Below are 12,371 nucleotides of genomic sequence, written 5' to 3' on the forward strand. Positions count from 1 at the left end.
ATCGGCCCCACGCACAAAAGGTGGTGAGAGCATGATAGCCAATGGTTACCAGTACCAGCCACCCCACTTCCTGCATTGCCTTGTGACAGCAACATCCCCACCCCCATCCCCTGCATCGCCTCACCTCATCCTGTGCGACAAGCCTCCTGCCCACCTACCAGAGACCTGAATTCCCTTCCCAACACAACCCCACCCATCAAGCGATGTTGAACTGATCACACACACACTGAGCCACGCCCAGTCAACCATGACCACCCGACCCAGCCCCCTGAGGACAACCAAAATGCTGATGCGGCCCTCAATGAAATTGAGTTTGACACCCCTGTTTTAGAGCTACAATTTAGCAGAATATGTTGATGATTATGTAGCTAGACTTCTAGTAATTTTTTAAGTTTTAATTTCTTATCCACATAGTTTGAGGAAATTCTAATTGTTTACAATATTTAATTATGCATATAAAATGGTATGTGGGATAACATAATAGATTGTAATTGTGCCACTTTGTGTTACTGCTTCTATAGGTACACTTCATGTAGGGGATGAAATTCGGGAAATAAACGGAATTAGTGTGGCAAATCAAACAGTGGAACAACTTCAGAAAATGCTTGTAAGCATATAAAAAGTTTTTATCTCATTCATTTTACTTTTAGTATGAGTTAAAGGCTACTACCTTCACAAAAGCAATACCAACAGAATATTAGTCCAAATTAAACTAAATTTAAGCCTATGGAAAGAAATATTCTGTAAAATTGATACTTCTTTTCTCTTTTTTTCCAACTCTTCTTCCTTTCTATATCTTTTTTTTTATAAACTAGGAACCAGGTCCTCTCATTTTAAATTGGCATAAACTCCAAATAATATTTTGAAAAGAGGAATAAAAATAATAATTGACTGTATCAGTACAGTCAATCAGTGTTCATTAACTAAGTAGTAAAGTTTGACAAATATTTAGTAATAACACTTGAGTATTTAATTAAATTACATTTTCAACAATTGCAGAATCTGAGTTATATTTGTTGGGTTTATTTTTCTACATATATTAGTCTTCACATTTTGTTGAAAATAGTTCTATTTTCATTTATAACATTCTAGAACATACTCCACATTGTAATACCATACCAAGGACAAGAAGAAGAGTAACATTTTGTTAAGCAGTTTTCATTTTTGTTTGATTTAATTATCCTTGTTATTTTTTTCCTACATGGATTATTTGTCCATAAAATAATCCCATTCTTGGAGTCCAGGTTGATTTATTTATTTATTTATTTTCAGAAAAGGAATAATGGATTGCTTTCAACAAGTTTTGTTAAATTACTGTATGAATTTAAAAAATAGTCTTCGGTAATTTTGTTTCTGTTTTAAAAAAGTAATTTGTTGGGATAGTTTAGTTTATGCTATTTCATTAGCAAGCTTGTACTTTACCAATGACTTATGTATAGTATATTTAATAAGTGTCATGTAGTTAACAACTACATTTAAAAATGGCTCACTGTCTTTGTTGCTAAAGTATCTACAAATGACAGGGAACATGATAAAAAACTGCAACCAAAAACCAGCTTGCTACTACCAAATATGATATGCTCTAAAATACTAACCTTGTTATACAAGTACTTCAGCTTGGTTGCATACAGAACTTTTTTTAAAGTGTATTAGGGCCCCTTTTGATATCTGGTGACTAAATTTTGGAAATAAATCCATAGGCTGCTATGACTTTGTTAAAATATTAGATAGCTTTGGGTGCTACGTATATTTGTTTTGAGTTTTGCAAAACAGCAAATACTTTTACTTTCTCCAGAGAGAAATGAGAGGCAGCATCACCTTCAAGATTGTGCCAAGTTATCGCACTCAATCTTCTTCATGTGAGGTAATTACTTTCTTCTCAGTCTTAAAATTAACTGCCTGCTCATGGCTGAATATTATTGCTTTCTGGGAAATTGTTTCTGCCTGTGCTATTAGATCACACACACCAATTTTACAACAAAGATAACGGAACAAAGGAGTAGTTCGATCCACCTCCTGTATTGTTGCTATTTCATATACATAACATCAATTCATTAAATATTACATAAATATCTAAAATAAAGCAAAACTAAAAATGGTAATTAGGCGATGGAATAATTAAAAACAAGCTTGAATAATAACACATTTGAGCAAGATAATTTAAATATTTTTTTTAAAAAAATATGGACAATGAATTCTGATTGCTTCCTAAAAAGATTTGCTGAAAAGATGCAATGATATGACAGGATTTTTAATATTAAAAATAAGCTCAGATTGATTAAAGAGCCAGGGCTAACATTGAGGAACAATAAAACAAATCAAAATGGTGAATGCATCCAGTGAAAAATATTTAATGAATATTTAATGTGATCATATATTGCAAAATGCTAACTAGTGCTACTAAAATTATTTTGACCAACAAACCAGATTCTCAATGAAATAGCAAAAGAAAAATTGAAAAAATGCAAATAATTTTCTTAGAAATGTGATATTACACTCTAGTCCCGTGATGGCAAACCTGTGGCACGTGGAGCCATTTCTGAGGGCACACAAGGCATTCCCCTGTCAGCTCCAGCACACATATGCATGCTGGAGCTGACAGGAGGCTTCTGTGAAGCCTCCAAAAGGCGAAAAACAGCCCAATGCGCAAACCGGAAATGAGGAAGAGAGCTGCTGGCATGAGGGAAAGACAAGTGCAGGCAAGGAGAAAAGGTGGCTTTCTTATGCTGGCTGCTCTGTTTTCCCCCCTCCCCGAGGATCCTGCCTAGTCGCTGCAATCCAAAGGGAAATGAGGAAGAGAATTGCTGGCACGAGGAAAAGACAAGCACAGGCAAGGAGAAAAAGCAGCTTCCTTCCCTTGTGCTGGCTGCTCTGTTTCCCCCCTCCCCTGCACTATCAAAGAGGATCCTGCCTGGTCGCTGCAATCCAAAGGGAAATGAGAAAGGGAGCTGCTGGCACAAGGGAAAGACAAGCAGCAAGGAAAGAAAAAAAGTGACTTTTTCCCCTCATGATGGCTGCTCTGTTGCCCTTTTCTCCATTTCAGCGCCACGCCAGGGAGCCTGCCCCACCCACTATTGCCCAGGCCCTTAAGGATTTCTTTGCCTACCTGATTTTCCCTCTGTCTCATTTTTCCATCACATCTCTTGCCATTTTGGGCAGGGAAACAAAGTTTATGGGACTAAAAAAACCCTTCAATCTATCAATTCCAACTTCACGAGATTCCCCCCCCCCCACACACACACACAGAAGTTGGAGTTGGAGAAGTTTCCCTGCTCAAAATGGCAAGAAACGCAATGGAGCTAGAAATCAGGGTAAGCAAAGAAATGCTTGGGGGAAGCAAGGGCCTTGGCAATGGTGGGTGGGGCAGGCTCCATGGCATGGCACTGAAATGGAGAAAAGGGCAACAGAGCAGCCACCATGAGGGGGAAAATCTGTTTTTCTTCTTTCCTTGCTGCTTGTCTTTCCCTCGTGCCAGCAGCTCTTCTTCATTTTCCTATGGATTGCAACACTTAGCCAGGATCCTCTTTGGTAGCGCAGGGGCGGGGGGGACAGAGCAGCCAGCACAAGGGAAGGAAGCCCCTTTTTCTCCTTGCCTGCTGCTTGTCTTTCCCTCATGCCGGCAGCTCCCTTCCTCATTTATCTATTGCCTGTAGTGCCCAGGATCCTCTTTGATTAGGGGAGGGGGCGATATAGCAACCCGGCTCACACCGGACAGAGTAAAAAGGGCCCAATCTTTACACAGGAGAATGATAAGGGAAGGTTTTTTGATTCAGGAGCATGCTCGAGCATCCCTCTTGCACGCCTCCCCATCTCTGCCCGTTTGTGCCAGAGCAACTTCTCCCCTCACTGGGTGTTAGCCAAGGGGAAGCAGCCAGAGCAGGGAGTGACAGGGAAGCCTTGCGCAAAAATGTGCAATTGGGGGGGGGCATTAAATTATGGGGGTGTGCACGCAAGCGCCCGCAACAGCACATGCGTGCATGTTTATGGCAACTGAGGAAAAAAATGTTTGCCATCACTGCTCTAGTCATAACCCAAATTTGTTTAAAGGCATTCATATATATTTAAATTATATAATTTGCAGATTTTCTGGGATATTGGAAATAATAAGGAATATTGTAAATGATAATGAAGAATAAGGCTTGTCCTCAGAAAGAGCTCCACTTTAGTGGGATTTATTTTTAGGATACAGATTCCATCATAAAAAGAATACACATATACAGAATACTAAAAGTCAGATCCCCATAATTTATTATATAAATTACATTAAATGTTCCAATTGATTGCTAAATACTTCCTCGCTCATTTGATGACCTTTGAATATTCCTAAGTACAACAATATTTTTCTGAAAAAATATTAATTAATAAAATGTACTGTGATTAACTTATGGACCCTGACTTATGGTACACAGTGTACATGTGTATGTGTATATGTGTGCATATCTACACACACAAGTACACATATACAAAAAATGATATTAGAAAAAGCACTAAAGAGCTCTACCCAATACAAGTTTTGATGTCTATTACCAAGTGGCTTGGAAAAACGTATCTTTTTGCATGTATAATGACAGTAAAACGCCATATAAGTGTAAAGTGCATTGTGTCTTCAAGTTAAAGCAAATCTTAGCTCTATAAATATTTTTTCTGTGTAACTTACCCTCTCCTAAAATATTGGAGTACAGCTCCCATCATCTCATTTGACTAACCAAATTTATATGCTGTATGGGAGGGGTCCCAAACCCTTAGGGCTGCAGAAGTGGCAGGGAAGCCACTTAGTTTGCACAAGAATGGGCAAGTAACACGCACAGCTCCATTTGCTCAAGCAGCATGCATGACCACTGCATGCACAAATGGAACTATGCACACTTGCATACTGCATGCATGGAACTATCCCCTCTTTCCCCCTCCCTGCCAATCAGTCAACAAACCCAGAAAGGTTGGGGACTGCTGCTCTATGGGATTGATGGAAAATGTGCACACCTGAGGAAGGACCCAGTTTTGGAAAAATTGAATTAGAGGAATCTACTAGGCAAAATTTTCTTAGGTGCAGGAAGAACCTAATAGGAGAAGCAAGAAGATGGAAAAGATAGTTATTAGATATGCAGTAAAAGTTGGTCTTGCTGAAATAGTTGTAGTTACTTGTCTCCTGCCAGTTTTGCTTAATAATATTTCATCCAAACAAATTAGTTAAAAATGCATCTAATCCATCAGTAATATTCCTTAATTGTGTGTCCAACAAATATGTTAGAACTATAACTGCCATTATTCTTAACCAGAAGTTTATGGAAGATGTAACCAAAACATCTGAAGGTAGATTAGGAAAGTTGACCTTAGCTATTGGTGGTATTTTTTTGTCACATTTAAACTTTTGAAAATATTTACAATTTTGGGGTATTCCATATTATTATATATTCAATGAATGTATGGCTGTTTATTTTATTATAGGAAGTAGGAATTCACTGCACAGATAGTCTTTGACATATGAACAGAATTGAGCCCAGATTTGCAGTTGTAAGTCATTGTAGTAAATTGCCAAGCATCCAGAATGCAATCATGGCCGGGGGTGGGGGTGGGGTGGGGGGCAGCCATCATTACTTTTAAAGCAGATTATAATTTTGAATGGTCAATAAACACCTGGTCATAAGTTGAGGACTACCTGTATTTTAATTTACCCCATTTTAATAAATTAATCCTATTTGACGGAGCAAAAGTTTGTAATATAGAAATAGAGCATTATAAAATTAAGTAGGCAGAGATTAGTTTTAAGGAAAACATCATATGAAATATTAGAAACAGCTCATAATCTAGTTATGTACAACTTCAAAAGCTGCCATAATAAACTGAAGACATTCCTCTGGAGCAAATTTAAACAAATTGAAATGCAATTATATTTTAAATATATTAAAATGACATCTTAAAGCTCTATAATTTCATAACATCTAAATATTAATGCTGCACTGTAAACTATTTGAAATACCTTTACCAAAAAGGCAATTAGACTAAAGATTTCTGTTACCTCATTAATAATATAAAAGTTTTCAGTTGTTTATTTTTGAGTGGTTTATGATTAAGAAATTATAGATGTATAAAATATGCTTTGTTAGATTTGTTATGCTTAAATTCATTTTAAGAAAGGATGTTTTTCCTACTAGCAAACACACTGGGAGAAATACTATGTAAGTGATGCCATACTTTAAAATATTGCATGCTCAAATATATCAACTGTTCCTCTGTATAGATTCTGCTAAAATACAGTATAGATTAAAGTGACCAGATGTCCCGCTTTTGGTGGGACAGTCACAATTTTTCAAAATTTGTCCCGTGTCCCGCGGCATGTTCAAAAAGTCGTGATTTTCCAAAAGGAAGAAAAGACGCCGAATCATCAATTTTAAAAAGGATGCCGTTAAAAAAAAAGTTTTTATTTCTCTGAAGTGTCATTCCCGATGTGGCCTTAGAGGGCAGTGGTTTCCCTCCCTCTGCTCGGCTCGCTCGCAGCACCTGACGAGGGGTGAGGCTCACTCCCCTCCTGCACATGTGCGCACCGACGCATGACGTTTTTGCGACAGCCGTCCGGCGGCCTCGAGTGGGGGGGGGGCTTTCCGGGCGTGGCAGCATGGCAAGGAAGAGGCTCTTCCCAACACGATCATATCTCCCTTTCGATCTGGTTGCTTTTCTCTGGTCTCCTTTTGGCGAGGGGAGGTGGCGGGAGGGAGGGAAAAGATCTATCATTTTCCTTCCTTTAAAAAAAGGGAAGAAAAAAACCAGGATTTATTGCAAATAAAGAAATCCACCCCAAATGGATCGGGAGGCGAGATGGGAGGGGGAGAGTGGAAATTAGGGGAAAGGGGGATTTTCCTCCCGTGCCTTGGATTTCATTTATTTATTTATTTATTTATTTTTAAAAAGCTGCTTTTCTTGTATTTCCTTTGCTCGTTCGTTTGGTTTGGGGGGGTATGAGTGGAGAAAAAAAAGAGAGAGAGATCTGGGAGCTTGAATTGGTGCGGCTGGAATTGGGGCTGCAAGATGGGGAGGGCAGTGTCTGTGTATATAATTTGGAAGAGGCGGGGGATGGAGGAGATTTCCTTCTCTCCGCTGCTCTTCTCTCGTCTCCTTCTGTCGGATGGGGTTGGGAATGGGTGGGTGGGGGCGTATGATCCCCTCTTTTTTTTTAATCTATCCCTTTCCTACCTTGTGATCTCCGATCCCCCTTCCCTCCCCCGTCCCCCTTCCTCTTCCTTTCCCACGCCGCCCTGGGATCCAGTTACGAGAGCCCGTGTGGCTAAATTAAATCTCGGGTCCCTCTTTTTCGAAGAGGAGGGGGGTGGGCGATGGCCATGAAACCAAGGAATAATACGAATAATCTAAAGGACAAGGAGGTTAACCTGTTCCAGCCAATACCTGTTGGCGGGGGTGGAAAGGAGAGAGAAGGGGGGCATTTGCTGAGGCTGGGATCCCTACAGCGGATTCCTTTCCCATCGCCAATGTTAAAAAGACCGGTCCAGGAAAGCTTTAGCAGCTGCGGACTTCGGATCAATCTAGGCTGGGTTGGTCTTATTTTGGCTGGGTTGGGGGGAAAAGAAACAGCAAATTGATCCTCGTATGAAATGAAGTTAATTCGCCGATCGGGCTCCGGATCTCAACACACAGCCAAAATTGGGTTTTTCTATATTTCCTCCCTCCTTCCCTGGGATGGGGTGGAAGTTGCAGCTGTTGTGGGCGGCAGCTGTCCTGGGGCTGGGATCGGAGGTGTGTTTGCTCGGGAGGAAACCTGGTATGGTGGGACCGGGTAGCCTAGGTAGGGTGAGGCAAAAGGGAAACTGGGTTTAAAGAGGGGGGTTAATATTGGGGTTGGCTCAACCTCCAGCCCCTGCAGGATCGGTCAAAGTCCAGCTGGGGAGATTCCCCTCCCTCCCCGTCGCCCCCTCCCCATGTTCCCCCATTCCTCCTAAGATCTCGTAATTGCTGTAACCAAGCACTTAACAGCTGCAAATAAAAGACCCTGCTAGCAATTCCCCTTTTGTTGCTGGTAAAAATCGTACACACACCAACACACATTTTGACTGCTTTTTTTGTGCATCCAGTGTGAAGTGAGCAGGAATGAAGGCCCACACACACACACACACACACACACAGAGAGAGAGAGAGAGAGAGAGAGAGAGAGAGAGAGAGAGAGAGAGAGAGAGAGAGATATTAATAACCCCCGTTTTGCAGCCCCAGACTCTTAAAAACTCATCCATCCTTCCTCCTTTTCATCCATCCATCCCTCCACAATCCGGTAGAGCCTTTAGTCGCTGCTTGGAATACAGTGGCGGTGGGGGCCCTAAACCGGATTGCGTCTTTACGGCCTCTCCAAGGTAGTGGATCCAGGAGAGCTCCTTGGTTCACTGAGGAACTCCAGGAGATGAAGCACCAAAAGAGACGCCTAGAGCGCCGCTGGAGGGCCAGTAACTCTGAGTCAGATCAAGCACTGATGAGAGCCTTTATCAGGACCTATCTCATGGCAATACGGGCGGCGAAATGTGCGCATTTTGCCGCTCTTATTGCATCCGCTGAATCGCGCCCAGCCGCCTTGTTTAGAATAGCCCGCTCCCTCTTGAAAGGGAGGGATGCGGACGACCCTTTACAAGGTAGAGCTGAGGAATTTGTTCAGTTTCTAACGGATAAAGTCACTCGGATTTAGACAGATCTGGACTCCAATTGCACGGTACCAGCCGAGGTACCAGGGGAAGGTCTTGAGCGAATTTTATGGAGCGAGTTTCAACTTGTCACTCCTGAGGAAGTGGACAAGGCCATGGGAGCGGTGAGTGCCTCCACCTGTATACTGGACCCGTGTCCCTCCTGGCTGGTCTTGACCAGCAGGGAAGTGACACGTGGCTGGATCCAGACGATAGTTAACACCTCTCTCCGGGAGGGGTCCTTCCCACACCTCCTAAAGGATGCGGTGGTGAGACCCCTCCTGAAGAAACCTTCTCTGGATCCAGCCATTTTGAGTAACTATCGCCCAGTCTCCAACCTCCCCTTTGTTGGGAAGGTTTTTGAGAAAGTTGTGGCCTTTCAACTCCGACGGTCCTTGGATGAAACCGATTATCTGGATTCCTTTCAGTCCGGTTTCAGGCCTGGCTACAGCACGGAAACTGCTTTGGTCGATGATCTCTGGCGAGCCAGGGATAGGGGTCACTCCTCTATCCTTGTGCTTCTTGACCTCTCAGCGGCCTTTGATACCATTGACCATAGTATCCTTCTGCGACGGTTGCGGGAGGTGGGAGTGGGAGGCACCGTCCTTCGGTGGTTCTCCTCCTACTTCTTGGACAAGTCGCAGTCGGTGTTGGTCAGAGGGCAGAGATCGACCCCTAGGCCCCTCAATTATGGGGTGCCACAGGGTTCGGTCCTGTCCCCCCTCCTATTTAACATCTACATGAAGCCGCTGGGTGAGATCATACGCCGGCACGGGATTAAATATCATCAATATGCGGATGATACACAATTGTATCTGTCTGCCCTGTGCCAAAAAGAAGTGATGTGCCAGTGCCTGGAGGCTGTCAGGGTCTGGATGGGAACGAACAAGCTTGCGCTCAATCCCGACAAGACCGAGTGGCTATTGATGCTCCCTCCCAAAGATGGTCCAGCTATTCCATCTCTCAGCCTGGGGGGTGAAATTATACGCCCCTCAGAGAGAGTACGCAATTTGGGAGTCCTCCTGGATCCACAGTTGACTCTAGAACACCATCTGTCGGCTGTGACCAGGGGGGCCTTTGCCCAGGTTCGCCTGGTGCATCAATTGCGACCCTATCTGTACCAGGAGGCCCTTCGGATATTCACTCACGCCCTCGTCACCTCAAGACTGGACTACTGTAACGCGCTCTACATGGGGCTGCCCTTGAAGAGTGTTTGAAGACTTCAACTTGTCCAGAATACAGCCACGCGAGCGATTGTGGGTGCACCTCGGTACACCCACGTTACACCTATCCTCCGCGAGCTGCACTGGCTGCGCATTGGTCTCCGGACATGTTTCAAGGTGCTAGTCGTTACTTTTAAAGCCCTACATGGTATCGGACCTGGTTACTTGAGAGACCGCCTCCTGCCAGTCACCTCCCAAAGACCTATTAGATCCCACAGACTAGGCCTCCGAATTCCATCTGCCGGCCAATGTCGGCTGGCGACTCCCCGGGGGAGGGCCTTCTCTGTGGCTGCTCCAGCCCTCTGGAACGACCTCCCCGTTGAGATCCGGACCTTTACCACCTTTCCGGCCTTCCGCAAAGCAACTAAGACCTCGCTGTTCCGACAGGCCTGGGGCTGTTGAACTATCCAGCCCCCTTTGAGGTTATGACTGTTGTTGTATTTTAAATTTCTGTTTTCTATTTTTATTTTTGTACCCCCTCCCCTTCTGATTGTTAGCCGCCCTGAGTCTTTCAGGAATAGGGCGGCATACGAGTCAAATAAAACCTAAACCTAAACCTAAACCTTTACATTTCTCTACACGTTTCTCTATTTATTTTATTAAGTCTATCTCTTTTTTAAAAATTATTATTCTGCTGGTCTTCCTGGGCAACCTTGATGCCCCCCTCCCCCCCCAAAAAGAGGCAAGTTAGAAATTTAAATTTTCATCCAGCATGACATTAATGCTATATGAATATATACATAGTGTTAATACACATTGACTAAGGAAAATATATATCGTATGTTACTGTTTGAAGTTCATAGATCATAGCCAATTGTCTTTATGTATATTGTAATTTAATTTTTAATACATTATAAGCAGTGGTGGGTTTCAAAAAGTTTTGGAACCTCTTCTGTAGGTGTGGCCTGCTTTCCGGGTCCACTGGTGGAACCTCTTCTAACCGGTCCGGTAGATTTGATGAACCGGTTCTACCGAATAGGCGCGAACTGGTAGGAACCCACCTCTGATTATAAGACATATCTAGTCTTAGTTTTCTTTCTCTGGTTACTAAACATGCATAGAATGTAATTGTTAGTTCATATGTGCAATCACACACACACACACACACACACACACACACACACACAGAGCTTAATTAGAGTAATTTTTCACTTTATGATTCATTCTACAAACTAGTTTGCCACTTGGAAAATGTTTGAACAAACCATACACTTCCTCTTACTTCTTACTCTGAATATGTCAATTTCATCTCTCCTTGTTTTTGTAAACCATAATTTGCTCTTTCATATCAGTTAAGGAACAATGATATTATTGCATTAGCATGGCAATAATATTTTTAATAACAGGCTTTTATATACAGACCAGAATTTCCATCACTAAATGATGTAATCATAAAGCAAGATGCCATGTGATCATATTGCTTAGTGACCAGAATCCCAACAATCCCAGTTGCCATGGTTAACCTAGAATCATGGGTCATTAACTGATTATCCACTCCAAGCAAAGCCATTCCAGGCTTGATCCATTCCAGCTCCACATCTCAGTAAGATAAGGAAGTGCCTCAAACTCTCACCACTCCCTATATCCAGTTGTGGGATTCAGCCAGTCCGCACCACTTTGGTTGTTAAATTTCTGAGCAGTTTGGTGAACTGGTTGTTGGAATAAATCATTAGGGTAGAGAACCGGTTGCTAAATTATTTGAATCCCACCATGCCTATATCCTTTCCCTGTCCCCTCTGCCCCTTGGCTGCCCTGCACCCTTGCTTTGCAGTGTTGAAAGCAGTCCAATAACTGCACGGCCCTGGGGCTGCTTGCCACATCCTGGGAAGCCACAGCTTCTTGCTCAATTCCAGCCACACTCAATCTCACCACCTTGCATTCCAAGAGCCCTGCCACTTTGTGCTCTTGTCACCCCAGGTGATCTTCACTATTTTTCTTACTCCCACTGTTGACAAGGTATCCCTGGTTTAGCCAGGCTCGACATTAGCAAAAAAAAAAAAAAAAAAAAGGAGGCAAAACTGCCCCTAGAACTACAATGTATCAGAAAGACCATTACATCATCCTCTTGGATCAGCTTAGGCTGCTTTCAACTGTGGGGAAAGCAAATTAGCCAAAAGCAACCCTAGAGTGCAGCATACCAGAAAGCTGTTCTGCATCCCATTTTTGGGTCACAATGGGCTGGGCTAGGTTGGGCTGATATTCAGTTGCAAAACAAAGCCAAAGCCCAGCCCAAAAGTGCAATGTAAAGGGACTTTCTGGTGTTTCACGGCTCTGGGGCGACTGGTGGGAATCAGTGATGAAGTAAGAAGATGGCAAAGGTCAGTTAGGGCAACACAATGCAGGAAGGCAACAGCCAAAAGGGTAGAGATCAGGGAAATAGACTGGTAGTGGGAGATGAAGTGCCCTTGCAGTTCTAAGTGTGAGTAGCCTGCCAAGTGCCTGAATTTTGAACACATGACAGGAGGGTTTCTGT

At 43.0% G+C, this 12,371-nt stretch overlaps 1 protein-coding gene across 21 annotated transcripts in view; it reads left to right on the plus strand.

Moving 5' to 3' along the window:
• CASK (calcium/calmodulin dependent serine protein kinase) overlaps positions 1-12,371 on the plus strand; it is a 333,687-nt gene that overhangs the window by 247,449 nt on the left and 73,867 nt on the right. For 11 of the 21 annotated variants that reach the window (XM_087721755.1, XM_087721759.1, XM_087721761.1 and 8 more), the window contains 2 exons: positions 522-607; positions 1,796-1,864. In XM_087721755.1, the coding sequence (XP_087577881.1) occupies positions 522-607; positions 1,796-1,864 (155 nt within the window). Of the gene's footprint in view, positions 1-521; positions 608-1,795; positions 1,865-6,152; positions 6,177-12,371 lie in introns of all 21 variants that reach the window. The other 10 variants (XM_087721747.1, XM_087721750.1, XM_087721748.1 and 7 more) reach the window with 1 other exon arrangement.

Source organism: Thamnophis sirtalis, unplaced genomic scaffold (assembly GCF_051295495.1).
Source record: "Thamnophis sirtalis isolate CommonGarterSnake01/CBP01778 unplaced genomic scaffold, rThaSir2_p1.2 scaffold_8, whole genome shotgun sequence".
NCBI classification, from domain to species: domain Eukaryota; kingdom Metazoa; phylum Chordata; class Lepidosauria; order Squamata; family Natricidae; genus Thamnophis; species Thamnophis sirtalis.